Below are 14,562 nucleotides of genomic sequence, written 5' to 3' on the forward strand. Positions count from 1 at the left end.
TTTTAAAAAGCCCCTCAGGTGATGATGTTTGCTAAAGTTGGAGACCCATTGTCAAGAAGGAAAATAAGTTCTTACAATTAATAACACTTGTTGTCATGTTTTTTTAATATGAAAAAGATGAAGATCAGAACTGTTTGCTATAAAACTAAAGCTGGTTTGGTAAACTGAAGCTGGCTTAGAAATAACCTAATTTATATCTTCTCCTCCCATACTGGTCTAAACCTTTTTCTGGCCTGCCTACTCTTTATAATGATATATTCCAGTGCCAAATAATGTGTTCTCTCTTCCTTATTTTCATTAAACTGTAAAGTAATATTACATGTATTTAGCCAAATACTAGTTTGTTCTTTCATAGACATACTATGTTTAGCAAAAAGATGTAATAGAACTGTGTGTAAAATGTGGTAAAAGATATTTTGCATTTTTTTTTTGCATGAAAAAGGGAAATAACTGTTTAAATGCTTGTTTTTCTGTATAAATTTTTTGAGGGCAGTATAAATATTAAGTGTTTGTGTTTCCTTCAATATTAGATGTTGAAAACATTCTTGTGCCTAAGAATCAAAGAAGTAGAAGTGAAAAAAGATACAGAAGACATTAATAAACCAAAAAAGTTCATGACGTTCAAGGAAAAGAGAAAAAATCTATCAAGAATGCAGAGAAAGGTTTGATTTCTTTCTTTTTTTATTTTATTTGCTTTTAGATTAAAATCATAGTTTAAGCACATGTAAAAATCATAATTAAATCATAATTATATTTTAAAATCAAATACTTAGAGAATTTAGTCTTTCCCAGTTGTTCCAAAGAAATATTTTATGATATCAGTTTAAGCTGACAATTCATTTGCAAAGAGAGCAATAGATGAAAAGATTTTCTTGCCATGCTGGCTTTTAAGATCATCTTAGATTGTGACACAGATTCTTTTCTTTTCTTAACAGAAAGGTTGTATTCATGTGAAGTAGGTTTTCTTAATTGAATCATGTTTCTTTATTGGTTTGTGTTTGAAACCTTTGTTTATTTACTATGAGACTTTGGACACCTTTTTTTGTTTTTTTTAACTTTGAGAAATGGAGCTAATTAAAAGTACCCACCAGCGCAATTAGCATTAATATATTGGCTAGGAGGAAAACCAGAGGAGAGAATTAGCAACTAGGGGGATTGTTTAATAAACTATATAAATGTCTAACCAATGTACTGTATACTTGAAACTAATTAAAATAAATAATTTAATTTAAAAAAAAAGCCCCCACCTTGCAGAGTCATTGTGTAGTTTAAGATGATGTACGTAAAGAATTCAGCAGAGTGCCTAACACTGGGTGTGCTTTATAAACATTAGTTACCACCACCACCACCGTTGCTATCACGTCTGAGAACATTTCTAAACAGTTTAGTAGGGTTAGCAAATTGCTTATAAAAACAAAACAAAAATAATTTCCAGGTTATCCATCTTCGAATGTATCTAATAATTTTGAAAATGTGACAGAATATCAAATTAAATGTAATAAGTGTAAACAAATGAAATGAAGGTAGATATTTTCGTTATTTATTCCGTATTTCCTTAACATAAGTTGGAGATGCTTCGTAAGAACAGCATGTATGTAGCTGTAGGGAAGCAAAAGTGTAATAAGAATGTGGAAGCTCTTTAGCAGCCTCACACGAGGGAAGGAAACTGTTCCCTGTGTTTCAGGCAGCTTAACAACCATTGTTTGCTGCTCTTACAGTATAAGGAAGTGGAAAAAAATTGGTATTTTATTAAATTTCTGTAGTGTATCTGGTTTTATGCCTTGTATATAAATGAGTTTGGGAAATATTGTTGATGTCTGGTTTCTATGTCAGATGATTTAATATCGAGAATTATTTCTGGGCTCAGCATGTTCTTTTTTCTTTTTTGAAATATTTTAAGTTTAAAACAACTATAGAGAATAGTATAGTAAATCCCATGTATCCACCTTTCTGAATGAGCAGATATTAATAGACTCACCTCAGTTTTTTTCTTGAAAAGTAAGAAACCAGAATTAGAATCCCCTTTGGTCTCAGACCCCTGTCTCAGTTTTTGTGCCTTCCTCCCAGAAGGCAGTCGCTGTCATGAGTTTGGTTTGTGTATGCTTCTTAGCCACATTTTTGTACTTTTGCTTATATTTGATTTAAATATTATGAAACACATAGTGTTGTATGTGTTTCGTAATGTTTACATATTATGCCCCTGAAGCATGTTTTTTTCACTCAGTGGTATATACTCTTACTTTTTTTCAATCTATTTTCAGTGGAAGAAAGCAGAAGAGAAGCTAGAGCGAGAGCTTCGAGAGGCAGAAGCTTCAGAGAGTTCTGAGAAAAAACTTAAACTGGTAGGCAGTTTCACATTCTCTTATGCCTATGAAATGTTTTGTTAAATAATTTTAATTAGGGATTTATTGTTTTAACTTGTGGTTATGTAATTTTGGTTTATTTCACGAGGCTTGGATATGAGATGTGCAAGTAACTGTAATGTGATCAGTGCCGGTTTTATGAAGTCACGGGCTGTGTATCTTCATTCTGTTTTGTCAAAGCTCCTAAGATTGAATCGTGGGGAAGGATGGAAAGGGACAAAAAAGGTTGAGCTTTGAAAGTGCTAACTATGGTAACTCAGGAGAACATGTACTGGGTTATACTAAAATCCCGTTGTCTGTTTCTTTTGCCAGCACACGGAGACTTTGAATATTGTGTTTGTGACCTACTTCAGAATATTGAAGAAGGCCCAGAAGTCACCTCTCCTGCCAGTGGTTCTAGAAGGTCTTGCCAAGTAAGGGCTGTGTAGGCTGAAACCTTTTAGATTCTTTCTAAATAAGACTGAAGTAACCATGACTTTTAAACAGGGTTTACTAAAGCTGACTTAGTGTTCTTCTCAGTTCTCATTTCTTTTTTGTCACTAGCCTTTCCTTGTTTTACTTTATTTGGCTTGTCTCTTTTGTTGCACTGGAAATATCTTCATGCACTTGAGTTCATATATTGTCTGGCCAAAGGTTATGCTCATTTGAAAGTTTGATAATTATTGCCAAATTGCTTCCCCTAAAGGTTATACCAATACATGGAGACTATATCACTTATAAGGTCCTTGTTCTAAGATTTACATAGCATCAAAGGCTCTTGCACTAATATTGAAGAGTTATCTTTGAACTATTTCAGTGCCTAATATTTTATAGTGTACAGGGTGCCCTGACATTTAGGAGCTCCCACGATTCTTTCTCTTTAATTCTATTGGGTGATCTCAGTTATTTCTAGAAATAGAGGCCCAGGCCAGCCAAGTGACTTACGGAGGATCATAAAGGTAATTAATTGCAGAACCTGAACTAGACACCAGGTCCAACTTCTTTTCCCTTTTACTTTTAAAGCTTACATGGGGTCTATATTCTTATAACTAACAGAATCTTTCCTCTTTTCTTTCTTCCCACCACCTGTTTTCTTAGAAGCTGATGCCGCTTGTCCTTTATGACTTAGAACAGTGTTGGGCACCTGGTAAACTTTCCTGGGGAAGTTGTTTACTTTTAGCAACTTCTTTCTCAGGGCAGAAGTAGTTTTGAAATACTATATTTAGTTTGTTTAGTGCCTTATATATTTCTGCTGAGTATAGAATCCAGTGGTGGATGAATTGTCAAAAAGGCTGATCTAAATTATTGAAAAGTATCAGTAAACAAATTTTCATCATCATCTCCATCATAGCTAACATTTTGGAATAAAGAATGTTAAAAACATAATTTTAAAGTCGTTTAATTTTTGGCTGCTTTATTTCTGTTTTTAGGTTACCTTTTAACTACATTTTGTTTGATTCTAGGTTTGCTCACCTTATAAATGTGGAATTTTTTGATGATTTATTAGTGGTTCTACATAGTCTCATTGAGTCTGGTGTAAGTAACTCTATTAATGAATTACTTTTTAAGGTGTAAATGGCATTGGGATTGCAAATTGGTGCAGCTACTATGGAAAACAGTCTGAAGGTTCTTCAAAAAATTAAAATTTTTGACCCAGCAATTGCACTTCTGGGTATTTATCTAAAGAAAACCAAAACAATAATTCATAAAGATCTATGCATCCCTATATTCATGACAGCACGATTCACAATAGACAAGATATGGAAGCAATCTAAATGCCCATCAACAGAAGATTGGATTAAGAAGTTGTGGTTCATATATACAATGGAATATTACTCAGCCATACAAAAAATGAAATCCTACCATTCACAACAACATAGATGGACCTAGAGGTTATTATGCTGAGTGAAATAAGTTAGAGAAAGATAAATACCATATGATTTCACTTATATGTAGAATCTACGGAACAAAAAAACCAAACAAAATGAAAATAGATTCACAAATACAGAGGACATTGTAGTGATTGCCTTGAAAGGGGTTTAAGAGGCTGGAAGAAAGGAGTGAAGGGTTACAAAGGGACAAATTAGTAGTTGAAAGATGGTCACAGAGATGGGGAGCATGGCACAGGGAATGTAGCCAGTAGTATTGTAATGGCTATGTGTAGAGCCTGATAGATTAAATGGAGTATTGGGGGGATCATTTCATAAACTGTATAAATGTCTAACCCATGTATTGTATACTCGAAACTAATAAAAGATATAAATGGTATTATTATTCTTAACATCTCCCCCTTTTTTTAAAGGACCTAAGCTATCAAGAAAGTCTTCATTGTGTCCAGACTGCTTTTCATATTCTTTCCGGTCAAGGTGAGATGCTTTGTTAATCAAGTTTGTTTGCTTTACCTTTGGAGGTTGGAACATACCTAATTGGTATTTGTTGTCATTTCAAAGGTGATGTTCTGAATATTGATCCAATGAAATTCTATACACATCTTTACAAAACACTGTTCAAGTTACATGCAGGTATGTATGTTTAGATAATGTGTCTTTAATAAATATTTCTTTTAAGAATATGTTATGACCAGAATTATAGTCAATGAAAAATGAGAACTAGGTACTGGTGTATAAAATGCTGGCCTGCCAGTGCCACACGTCTGTATTTAACCTTGAGTAAGACTTGGAGCGAGAGAACTAGAATCCATTGAAGATGCACTATAACCCACTGCGTCTCCTGAGCAGTATAGTCTGCTTTGCGGATTAGGGAAATGATTTGGGACAGATACGATGGTTGATCTTGGGTTTTTCTGGAGTTAGGTGAGGCTGCATAATGAAAAAGTAATGAAGAGTGTATCTGCTATTTTAGGTGCTACCAGTGAAGGGGTCGCGATTGTACTCCAGTGCCTTGACATCATGCTAACTAAGCGCAGAAAGCAGGTTTCTCAGCAGCGAGCCCTTGCCTTCATCAAGCGCCTCTGCACCCTTGCTCTTCACGTTCTTCCAAATGCAAGCATTGGCATTCTGGCAACTAACAGAATATTAATGCATGTAAGTAGTGATACGGATGTAAGTTCTGGCCCTGCAGCAGTGGTGCTTTGTTTGAGGCATGTCTTAATCAGGCGATTAGGGAAGTACATAGAATTACAAAAGGAAAGCATTTCACTCCTAGTGATACTCTCCAGAGGTAGCCATTTTTACTGTTTGGTGGGTATCCTTCCAGCAAACTTTTAAAAAATTCGTAAATATAAATGCATACATTAAACACTAACAACATGACTTTTTTTTAACACTTAATGGTGATGAACACATTTTTTTGTGTCAGTACAAATATAGTTACTTTATTTCTCTAATGACTAAATAAAGTTATTTGCTTAACACTTAATGTAGTTCTTACTATGTACCTGCCACTATAAAAATTGCTCTACAAAAATTAACTCACTGAATTTTTGTAACAGCTCTGTGAAGTAGCTACTATTATTATTTCGGGGAAAACTGAGGTCCAGAGAGAATGGGTAACTTGCTTAAGGTGACACTGCTAGTGAGTGGCAGAGGTGGGATTGAAATTCAGGCAAGTCTGGTTTTTATACTTTGTATTTTTCTTTTGATATAGCTTTTTTCCTTTTAAAAAGCTATTGCAAATGATGCTATAATGAATATACTTATGTGTATCTAATTATTTGTGTTGGAAAGACTCCTAAAAGTGGGATTGCTGGGTGAAAAGAATATTCTGTTTTCTCTTGCAAGATAAATTCTTAGCAAGCCAAGAAAATAACCCTTGGCAATTTTCGTTCTCATATGCTATAAGCTTAAATTTCAAAAATTAAAACTAAGTATGAAGTCCATATGCTTATAGCTCTTATATAACCTTAAAATCAAATGAAATTTAACTACAAATAAAAATGCAGAATCCAGTAGCCTTCTTTAAATTAACAATATTAATTTAATTAATCCTTCTTATGTGTCATTTTTGCAGACTTTCCCCAAAACAGATCTGTTGCTTGACAGTGAATCTCAGGGAAGTGGGGTTTTCCTCCCTGAACTCGATGAACCCGAGTACTGCAATGCTCAGAACACCGCTCTTTGGGAACTGCATGTGCTACGGGTAAGAGTGGTACCCCCCGTCCCCCCATTTTATTTTGTTCAGTTTTTCCCCTAGTAGTTATTATGGCCAGAGTACTTAATATATTTTGTTCTGAGACCGCCTTATGTAGAATTCCTCTTTTAACAGTCTGCATGTCACTTTGCTCTTACTACTCTTTAAGCTGTTGAGATAACATTTTTCAAAGGAAGCTGCAAATGACAGTTTTGCGGGGTAAGTGTTGACACCTTTTCCTTACCAGGCACATTTGTACTGGGTCCTATCCAAGAAGACTTTGATAGGCCTGCTGGCCTTAAGAGGGTTTCACCTACCTCATGGTTCTACAGTGGGGACAGCATTAGACTGAGACTCATAGAAAATGTTTTAGGAAACCTGTTGCAAACTAACTTCTTCCCTCTGATTTTTGATTTTTCTTTTCATATGGTAAAATCAAGATTAAGCTATGTCACTGGTGACTTGGTCATCAAACAGATTTGTGTTGTAATCATGTGAGCAAAGATAGTATTTTTCTTGTAGTTATGTGGTTCTTATGAATTAATATTTATATTTACATATAGTTTTTTTTAATTGTTTGTTAAGTAAAATCTTTGCTGTAGCTAGTGTTTTATAAAGTACTAACCTGTGCAAAATGTGGTTGTCCCATTTCCCTTTCAGAGACATTTCCATCCTACGGTGCAGAGGTTTGCAGCTCACCTCATCGCGGGGGCCCCTTTGGATGGCTCTGATGCACTCAAGCCAGAGTTGAGCCGAAGGTAGGACTCAGCATCGCCGCCTTATAAAGCTGCGATTTCAGTTGATAGCTCTTTACTGTGAAAGTCCCTTTTATAAAGGAAGAGATTTTAAAATGTAAAGTGCTAGTTGGTTATCTGGGTTTGGTCTTACTTCATATTCCTGAATTGTTTTAAAGAAAAAACATGCTGACTGTGATTTTGTTAGTTTTGGTTAATCTTGACATTTTTTGTCATAAAAATTTTCATACGTATAGGTAGATAAGTAGAAAGAATAGTGAATTCCGGTATGCCCGTTACTCAGGTTCAACAGTTAATAAGAAAATGCCATATATGCTTATGTGAAGATCGATGAGTCCAACCACAGTGAGATTCCTTTTTTTTTTTCTCTTGAATGGTCCTGCTAGTGCCAGGAGAAATGAGGAGAGAGAGAAAAGAAGTGCTTTGGAACACTGCCGCCCAGAAAGTCACCAGTTTCTCTCCTGGGCCTTCACAGCCATCTCTGTGGGGCTTCCTGATGTGCAGGAAGCTTGGACCACCACTCCGGCATTAACTTTAACTCTTCCAGAGTGGGAAAAGGGTCCTCTAAAAGAAGTTTCTTTTCCCCCACCTTTTTATTCTGAAAAATCTCAAAAGTACAGAAAAGTTGAAAAAATAGTAATTACCTTTCTCTCCACAAAATCAGTTAGGAAATACTTTAGTTATACAGAAAAGAAGAGAAAATGGTATAAAAGACACCCTTGTAATATACTGACCACTCAGAATTAATATTCTGTGGATTTTTCTCCATCTTTGCAAATACACTGGTTTTTAAATTCACACATCACAGGCAAGTGACCTGTAGGCCAGTAAGCTGATTTTCTGGCCTCTCAGAGTTTGAACAAAAATGGAATTACTTATTATCTTCTTAATATCAGAAGAATTCACCTAAAAAACACATTTTCAGCTTCTTTTAAAATACTGGGATATGTGGCAAAATAGGTCTATATATTTTACATGGCAGAAGTTAGCTGCTCACCCTTCTAAATGAGACATAAACTCTGTAGTTTTTCATAAACCTTTTTCTTCTGGGTAGAATAGAGATTAAAAGGAGAAAACAATTTTTTGTCACTTTTTTTTTCCATAATCCTTTTCTGGCAAGTGTTTGTTAGAGATCCTGAACATTTGCCTCATTTATGCCAGAGGTTTCCTGTTCAGGAGGAAGGTGAGGAATGGGTTTATCCCAGAGACTTGAGAAAGGAGACTCATGGTGTCTCCCCTTGGAGAGTGGAGCTTGGGATGTGACCCCCATACAACCCTTGCAGGCCCTTGCTGATCTCCTGTGGAGAATGTGAACCAGCCTCGGTCATTAAGAATTTGTTTACATGCCATGAGTGTGGACATTTATTCTGCCCTGAATGGCCCCTCCTGGCTTTTAAGGGTTGAGCTGTTTGAAATCTATGGAGGATAACTCCATGTTTCACAACTCTGGTTCCCATGACCAAGTTCAACCCATAACTGTGGTTGCGTTGGGGTTTGATCACATTGAGCTTGAGGTCTTCTGCTCAGCCTTCTCTGTGTCCAGACTTGTATTTCTAAATGTATACCAGATGCCATCTGAGGTAGATTCAGTTGAAGAAATGTTGTCATTACATGGGAATTTAGGATTGATTTTACGTGTGTTGATTTGTTGGTTTCACGAGCAGGATTATTTTATACCTTTAATACATGGGTTTAGAGTAATGAGTCAGTCATTCTCTGGGTGTAGTTAATTATTTTCAGGTTATACAAGTATGGTGGTGTCTTTACATTTCTACTTGTGATTATAGATCTGCTGCAGAACTTTTTGAGACTTATAGCATGGCAGCAATGACATTCAATCCTCCTGTGGAAACTTCAAGCTCCAAAAGGAAGGTGTGTCATACTTTTCATTATTTTTTAAAAGATGAAATAAAAACTAAACTAAGATATCTCTTAGTAACTTCCAACTTGCCTAATTTTTTTGTAGGGTTTTTTTTTTTTTTTCATGTATAGGAGTAGATGGTAGGATGGATCTCTGGGGTTGAAATTCTATGTAGAGACAGTCATGAGACTGTACCATTCAGTACAGGAATTGTCCAAGACCAGACCCAGCATCTGTCACTTGTTGGTTTAGTATCAGCTGTTGCCATTTTCAGCTTTGCTGTATAGCTTGGCTTTTGCTTATGGCATAAGAACTTTTAACTCATACTTTTAATATTTTTTCAGGATAAAGTTTTACAGGGGGATTCATTTTTGAATGAAGATTTAAATCAGCTAATCAAAAGACATTGCAATACAGTTGCTACTCAGTGGCCTCTGGATTTCACCAGCTGTTTGGAAACATCATTAAGGTAGTAGAAGGAAGAGTCAGTGGACTTTCTTGTATATTTGGATGTTTGTGAAGATGCACATGAAGATACATTGTTAATTTAGGATCTTCTTTTATTCAAGGGAAACTTCCTAAGAAAATGAACAGAGGAGGAGTTACCCATTGGTGGCATAGGATTCTACCCAAATTCTGAAAATGCTCTTTCATTAGGAAAGGAGAGTCAAAGCCCTTTCCTCCCCTAGTATTTGGGAATTTCTTTCTTAATGATGTTGCCTTTTTAAAATTTAATATACGTATTAAACTGCAGTTTTAAAAAAAGTCTTTAGACTGAGCTTATTAAAATGCAGTTGCTAGATTAAAATAAGGGCATAGAGCACAGAAAAATCAAGACCATGAGATTGCTTTTTAAAGTGCAGCTACTCTTTATAACCAAATATTCTTTATAACCAAATAAGTCTTTTTTTTTTTTTTATTGTACCACCGTAGTTGGAAGAGAGAAAAATTCTAAATTCGAGTGAGCATATTTTTATAAAGATTTTTGAGAAAAGAAAAAATATCTTGAAATTGGGTGCCAGGTTCCTTGGCTCTTGCTAGATGGTACACTTCAAGAAGTAACCTAATTTGGCCTTAAAAAAAAAAGTGTTCATTATGGCTACTTTCAAAGAAAGTCTGAATTTGATTCTAATTTCTTCAAAGTCCTTCACATTTTCTGACATGCTCTAGAGGGTGATGGGGAAGAATTGCTCCAGAATGGAAAAATCAAGCACCAGATTTTACTGTTCTAAGGATAAAGGGTACCCGGTGAAGGGCTTTTTTCTTCTTATTTTTTTTAGACAGGGTAAAATGCCTTATTCTTATGAATATTACAAAGCAGTATTTTATGTAACAGCTATTGCCATATTCTTAGAATGGCCTACAAAATAAGTGTTTAACGACCAGGATATAAAAATTCCTGTGAACAGTTGAATAAAAAACAGCTGCTTTTTTTTTCTGCTTCCTATTCTTGTGAGGGTTTTTTTAAAAAGGCACAGCAGTCTCAACTAAATAATTTGTTATTGCTTTAGAGCTATAGAAGCTAGTGATTTTGGTCTAGAGCTTAAAGCTTTTTTTCCCTCATGACGTAAATGAAAGTAAAGTCCCTTTATCATTCCAGCAGAGTGGGGGCTAACACTGCATGTTAATCTCTTAGCATATTCTTTTGTGATTTTTAAAAGTGTTTCTAAGATCAGTTTTTTAAGCTTGATTATTTAATGATGAGAAATGTATGATTCAGATGTAAATATTTGCTTTTAACCTATCTTTTAGATATAAAACAAAATCCAGGAATGTTATGAATAGTTTGGAGAACCAAAGTGTCTTTCCCCATTAGAGCCCAAGTGACCAGTACATGTCACAGATCATTTATTTTTCAAACATATACATTTATATTCCATTTTGGCAGCAGAAACTGTAGTTTAGGTGAAAAACCAACTATTTCACATTTCAGTTATGCTTTTAACCTTGTTACACATACAGAAAATTATAGATCATAAAATTATACATCTATTGTTTGAATATTGTATATGAATTTGAGAATAAAATATATTCATGCACTAACTTATTTAGCCTTGTATTGATGAGTTTCATTTTTACAACTGAATATTATAGTCATTAATAACACACACACCCTGAGGCTGTTCTAAGCTACAGTCTTCATATTTTTTTTAACTAGACAAATATTGATCACCTACTTGGTGCTTAGCACTGTGCTAGGCACTTAAAAGTGAAGTGGGGTAACAGTGGGCGTAAGACAGAGCCTCAGTCTTCCATGATCATGCATGCTGTCCGATCATTCACACAACCCCTCCAAAATACTTTACCTAATTCAGTGTCAGACTGAGTTGTTTCAAAGTTCAGAGACCCGTGTCACCTGAAATAGGGAAGGTTTCAGAGTCCTGCTTAATGGCAGGCTTGCACATAGTATGTTTTGGGTCTAAGAGACATTTATGAATATTTTGATAATCATGGAGATGTCAGCAAGTATTTCAAAAACATTCACTTCAGGTATTCCTATGTCAGGATACTTAGCCATCAGGCAAGGATTTGCTTTCAGGGGGTTGATGCACAGAGATGGCAGAAAACACATAAATTGTTAATGCACTGTATCATGGAAATGACCCAAGCATGGACTCTGTTAGAGGCAATCTCTCTTTTCTAATAACTTAGAGGAAGAGAGGTTGACAGAGATTAGAAAGGGACAGAACAGAGGAATGGGAAGATGTAGTTAAAAACAGTACATATGTAACAGTAGGGGAGGCTCCAGTGTCTCCAGAACTGTCAAGATGGGAGTCCTTTGTATGAAAGCAAATTTGATTACAAGCACCGGTAACTCACCTTTGTTGAGTCTAGATTTCATATTTACCCCAACTGGAGAATTTATAAACAACTTTTACTTAATAAAGACATGAAAAGAAGTGTTCCCTCAAGAGGGCACTTTGTGCCCAAAAAGTGTTACTTCTTACAGATTTTTCATCAAACTTACCCCATTTCCTCTAGTAATTTTACACTTTGCAAAGTAATCAATTCTAGATGAATGGTTCGTGACCGAGAGGAAGTTAATCTCTTTGAGCATCACAAACCACAGTGGATTCTTATACTCTAATCCTTTTTTGCCAGCTATCAGGTTTTTTAAAAAGTTGTCACCACCTAACAGAGTGACAGCTTGCATATTTAGATTCTTTTCCATTATGAATTATACTGAAAATTTGCTACCCAGATTTTTAGTAGTCTGAAAAGTATGAAGTGGTAATGGGTACAGTCTGGATGGCTATTTTAGATGCATTCTAAATAATAGGATAATTTCATTTGGTACTAATAGTTGTATAATTCAGATAAGCCATAAATAAAATTTTCATATTTTTGGCAAACACCAGGTTTGTGCTGGTTGGTTGTAATACTCCTAAAATTCCAAAGACTCACATATAATAGAGTACCTACTCTTACTTCAACATGGAATGAACAACCAAGTGGGTTTGCAATGTAGGCAGCTGGCTGGTTCACTCACTTGCTAAAACAGTCTTACATGTTCAGTCTCACGGTAAATTTCAGATTTTGTGTTGTAGTCAAATCAGCTATGTTAAAGGCTGTGAAGTGGAGTAGGGTGAACCTTAAAAAGAGCCAAAAAGTCAAGGCCAAATGATAAACCTAGGGAGATCAGTTTTGCCTTTCATCTCTACTCTGTACAGTTTTCATTTTGACTCTAGCCAGTTAGATAGCAACTTGGTTTTCAATACATGGTAAGCCAAACCAGAGGGAAAAATGCCTATTTTATAGAAGCTTGATAACATGTTTCTGGAATACTTTTTAAAACGGGGCAGCATTGTGCATTTATGAGAGATTGATTGATTTAAAAGGAGACCTGCAGCATTGTATGAGCTACATCAAACTGGATGAGCTTGAAATCTGCCAACAAGTAATTGGTGGTTCTTGTAGCATTAACGCATTTTGAGTCGGTAAGAACTTCCAATAACATGAAAGGTTTGTGGTGTATTTTTAACACTTTTGGTTTCTAGAATATGAAAATAACTGGGGATCGTTTTAATTCTTTTTTTTAATAGGTAAAAAAAACTCAAAGCAAAGTTGAGGATTTTTAGTGTGCTTTATAATTTGAAAAAAAAAACATCAAATTTTAGTATCAATAGAAAGATAAAATTTGGATTTTACTTTAGAGGAACATATATTTCATTTTAAAAATCATATTTCATTTTAATTGCTTTATACCAAGAATAAGAAGAATCCTTTACGCTTACATGATAGTTTTATACAGCAAAGTTTTAAAAATAATTTACATCAATTGGCAAGTAGGACTTGGATCAATAGCTCTTCAGTGAATCAAAAATGAAAGTGAAGCTTTTTTATTTCTGGCCCATTTCAGGTATTCAGAGCATACATTTTCTTTTTAGGAGATTTGTCTTCAAAGAGTAAGACAGAACCACTAATGTTTCTAATCCCTAAGCGATATCAAGAAGCTATGTATAATAAATATATAAGTACAGTGTCAATACAAACCTTGCAAAATAAATAAATTTAAACACCAATTCAGTCTACTTTTGCTTTAAAAAATGGTTAAGTTTCTTGTTAAGACATCACAACTCAGTAGATATTAAATTACACATCATTCTAAATTTATGTTGTGAAAACCAAACGTGGAATAATCTGTGAATACATAAGCAATAAACTTGAAACCAACATCGTTCTATATGTAAAAAGAAATCTTAGAGAAGAGTACACTATGGTACACAATATAGAAACTAAGCTGAATTATAATGAATCTTACAGGACATATTTACATTTGCAATGCCCAAAAGCTTCCAATTCTCAGTCGTAAAAGTGTGGCTACACTAGCTTGCTTGTTCTCAGACCTGTATGCCTCTTGTTCCCAGCTTGCAAAGTCAGGTCTGCTATGGCCCTTGAGCCAAATCCAGCCTGCCACCTGTTTTTGTATGGCTCTTGAACTGAGAATGGTTTTTACATGTTTAAATAATTGAGAAAAAAAATCCAAGGAGGAATATTCGTGACTATGAAAACTATATAAAATTCTAATTTCAGTGTCTGTAAATAGTTCTCTCAGAAGCCAGCAACCTAGCCATGCTCATTCATGTGTGTGTTGTCTGTGGCAGCTTCTGCACCACTGTGGCTGAGCTGGCCAGTTGCAACAGAGACCATATGGTCCATAAAGCCTGACATGCTGTTTGGTCCTTTACAGACAAAGTTTGCTGACCCCCTGTTCTAAATCTGTTCTTGCAAGCTCAGCAATGTTTGTTTGTTTTTTTTAAACAACTGTTGACATTTGTAAAATGGCAGTCTCCTGGGCCTCTTTGCTTCATTCATCAGGAAAATGGCTGATAGCTAGCCCAGATGGATGGTGCCATTTTGCTTGTCCTCATTGTGGACCTCACATCATGTGTGATGAAGGCTTCAGTTCAGAAATCATTAATTTCCAGTTTAAGTTGAAGGGAAACAAGGAAATTGTATTTGTTTCTACCACATTTGTTCTTGACTTTAACTCCTTGCCAAAAGATCTTCACCT

At 35.2% G+C, this 14,562-nt stretch overlaps 2 protein-coding genes across 3 annotated transcripts in view; one reads left to right on the top strand and one right to left on the bottom strand.

Annotated features, from left to right (window-relative positions):
- The window catches only part of NOC3L (NOC3 like DNA replication regulator), a 27,619-nt gene extending 16,525 nt beyond the window's left edge, over positions 1-11,094 (top strand). The window contains exons 11-22 of the mRNA XM_039871704.1: positions 531-662; positions 2,262-2,342; positions 2,676-2,776; positions 3,806-3,878; positions 4,645-4,708; positions 4,793-4,864; positions 5,205-5,386; positions 6,312-6,440; positions 7,092-7,189; positions 8,974-9,058; positions 9,392-9,516; positions 9,617-11,094. Of these exons, the coding sequence (XP_039727638.1) occupies positions 531-662; positions 2,262-2,342; positions 2,676-2,776; positions 3,806-3,878; positions 4,645-4,708; positions 4,793-4,864; positions 5,205-5,386; positions 6,312-6,440; positions 7,092-7,189; positions 8,974-9,058; positions 9,392-9,516; positions 9,617-9,629 (1,155 nt within the window). The 3' untranslated portion in view covers positions 9,630-11,094. The remainder of the gene's footprint in view (positions 1-530; positions 663-2,261; positions 2,343-2,675; positions 2,777-3,805; positions 3,879-4,644; positions 4,709-4,792; positions 4,865-5,204; positions 5,387-6,311; positions 6,441-7,091; positions 7,190-8,973; positions 9,059-9,391; positions 9,517-9,616) is intronic.
- PLCE1 (phospholipase C epsilon 1) overlaps positions 10,879-14,562 on the bottom strand; it is a 287,768-nt gene continuing 284,084 nt past the window's right edge. For both annotated transcript variants that reach the window (XM_039871703.1, XM_039871701.1), the window contains one exon: positions 10,879-14,560. The gene's annotated coding sequence lies outside the window, so the exon portion shown is untranslated. The remainder of the gene's footprint in view (positions 14,561-14,562) is intronic.

Source organism: Pteropus medius, unplaced genomic scaffold, assembly GCF_902729225.1.
Source record: "Pteropus medius unplaced genomic scaffold, Ma_sr-lr_union100, whole genome shotgun sequence".
NCBI lineage: Eukaryota > Metazoa > Chordata > Mammalia > Chiroptera > Pteropodidae > Pteropus > Pteropus medius.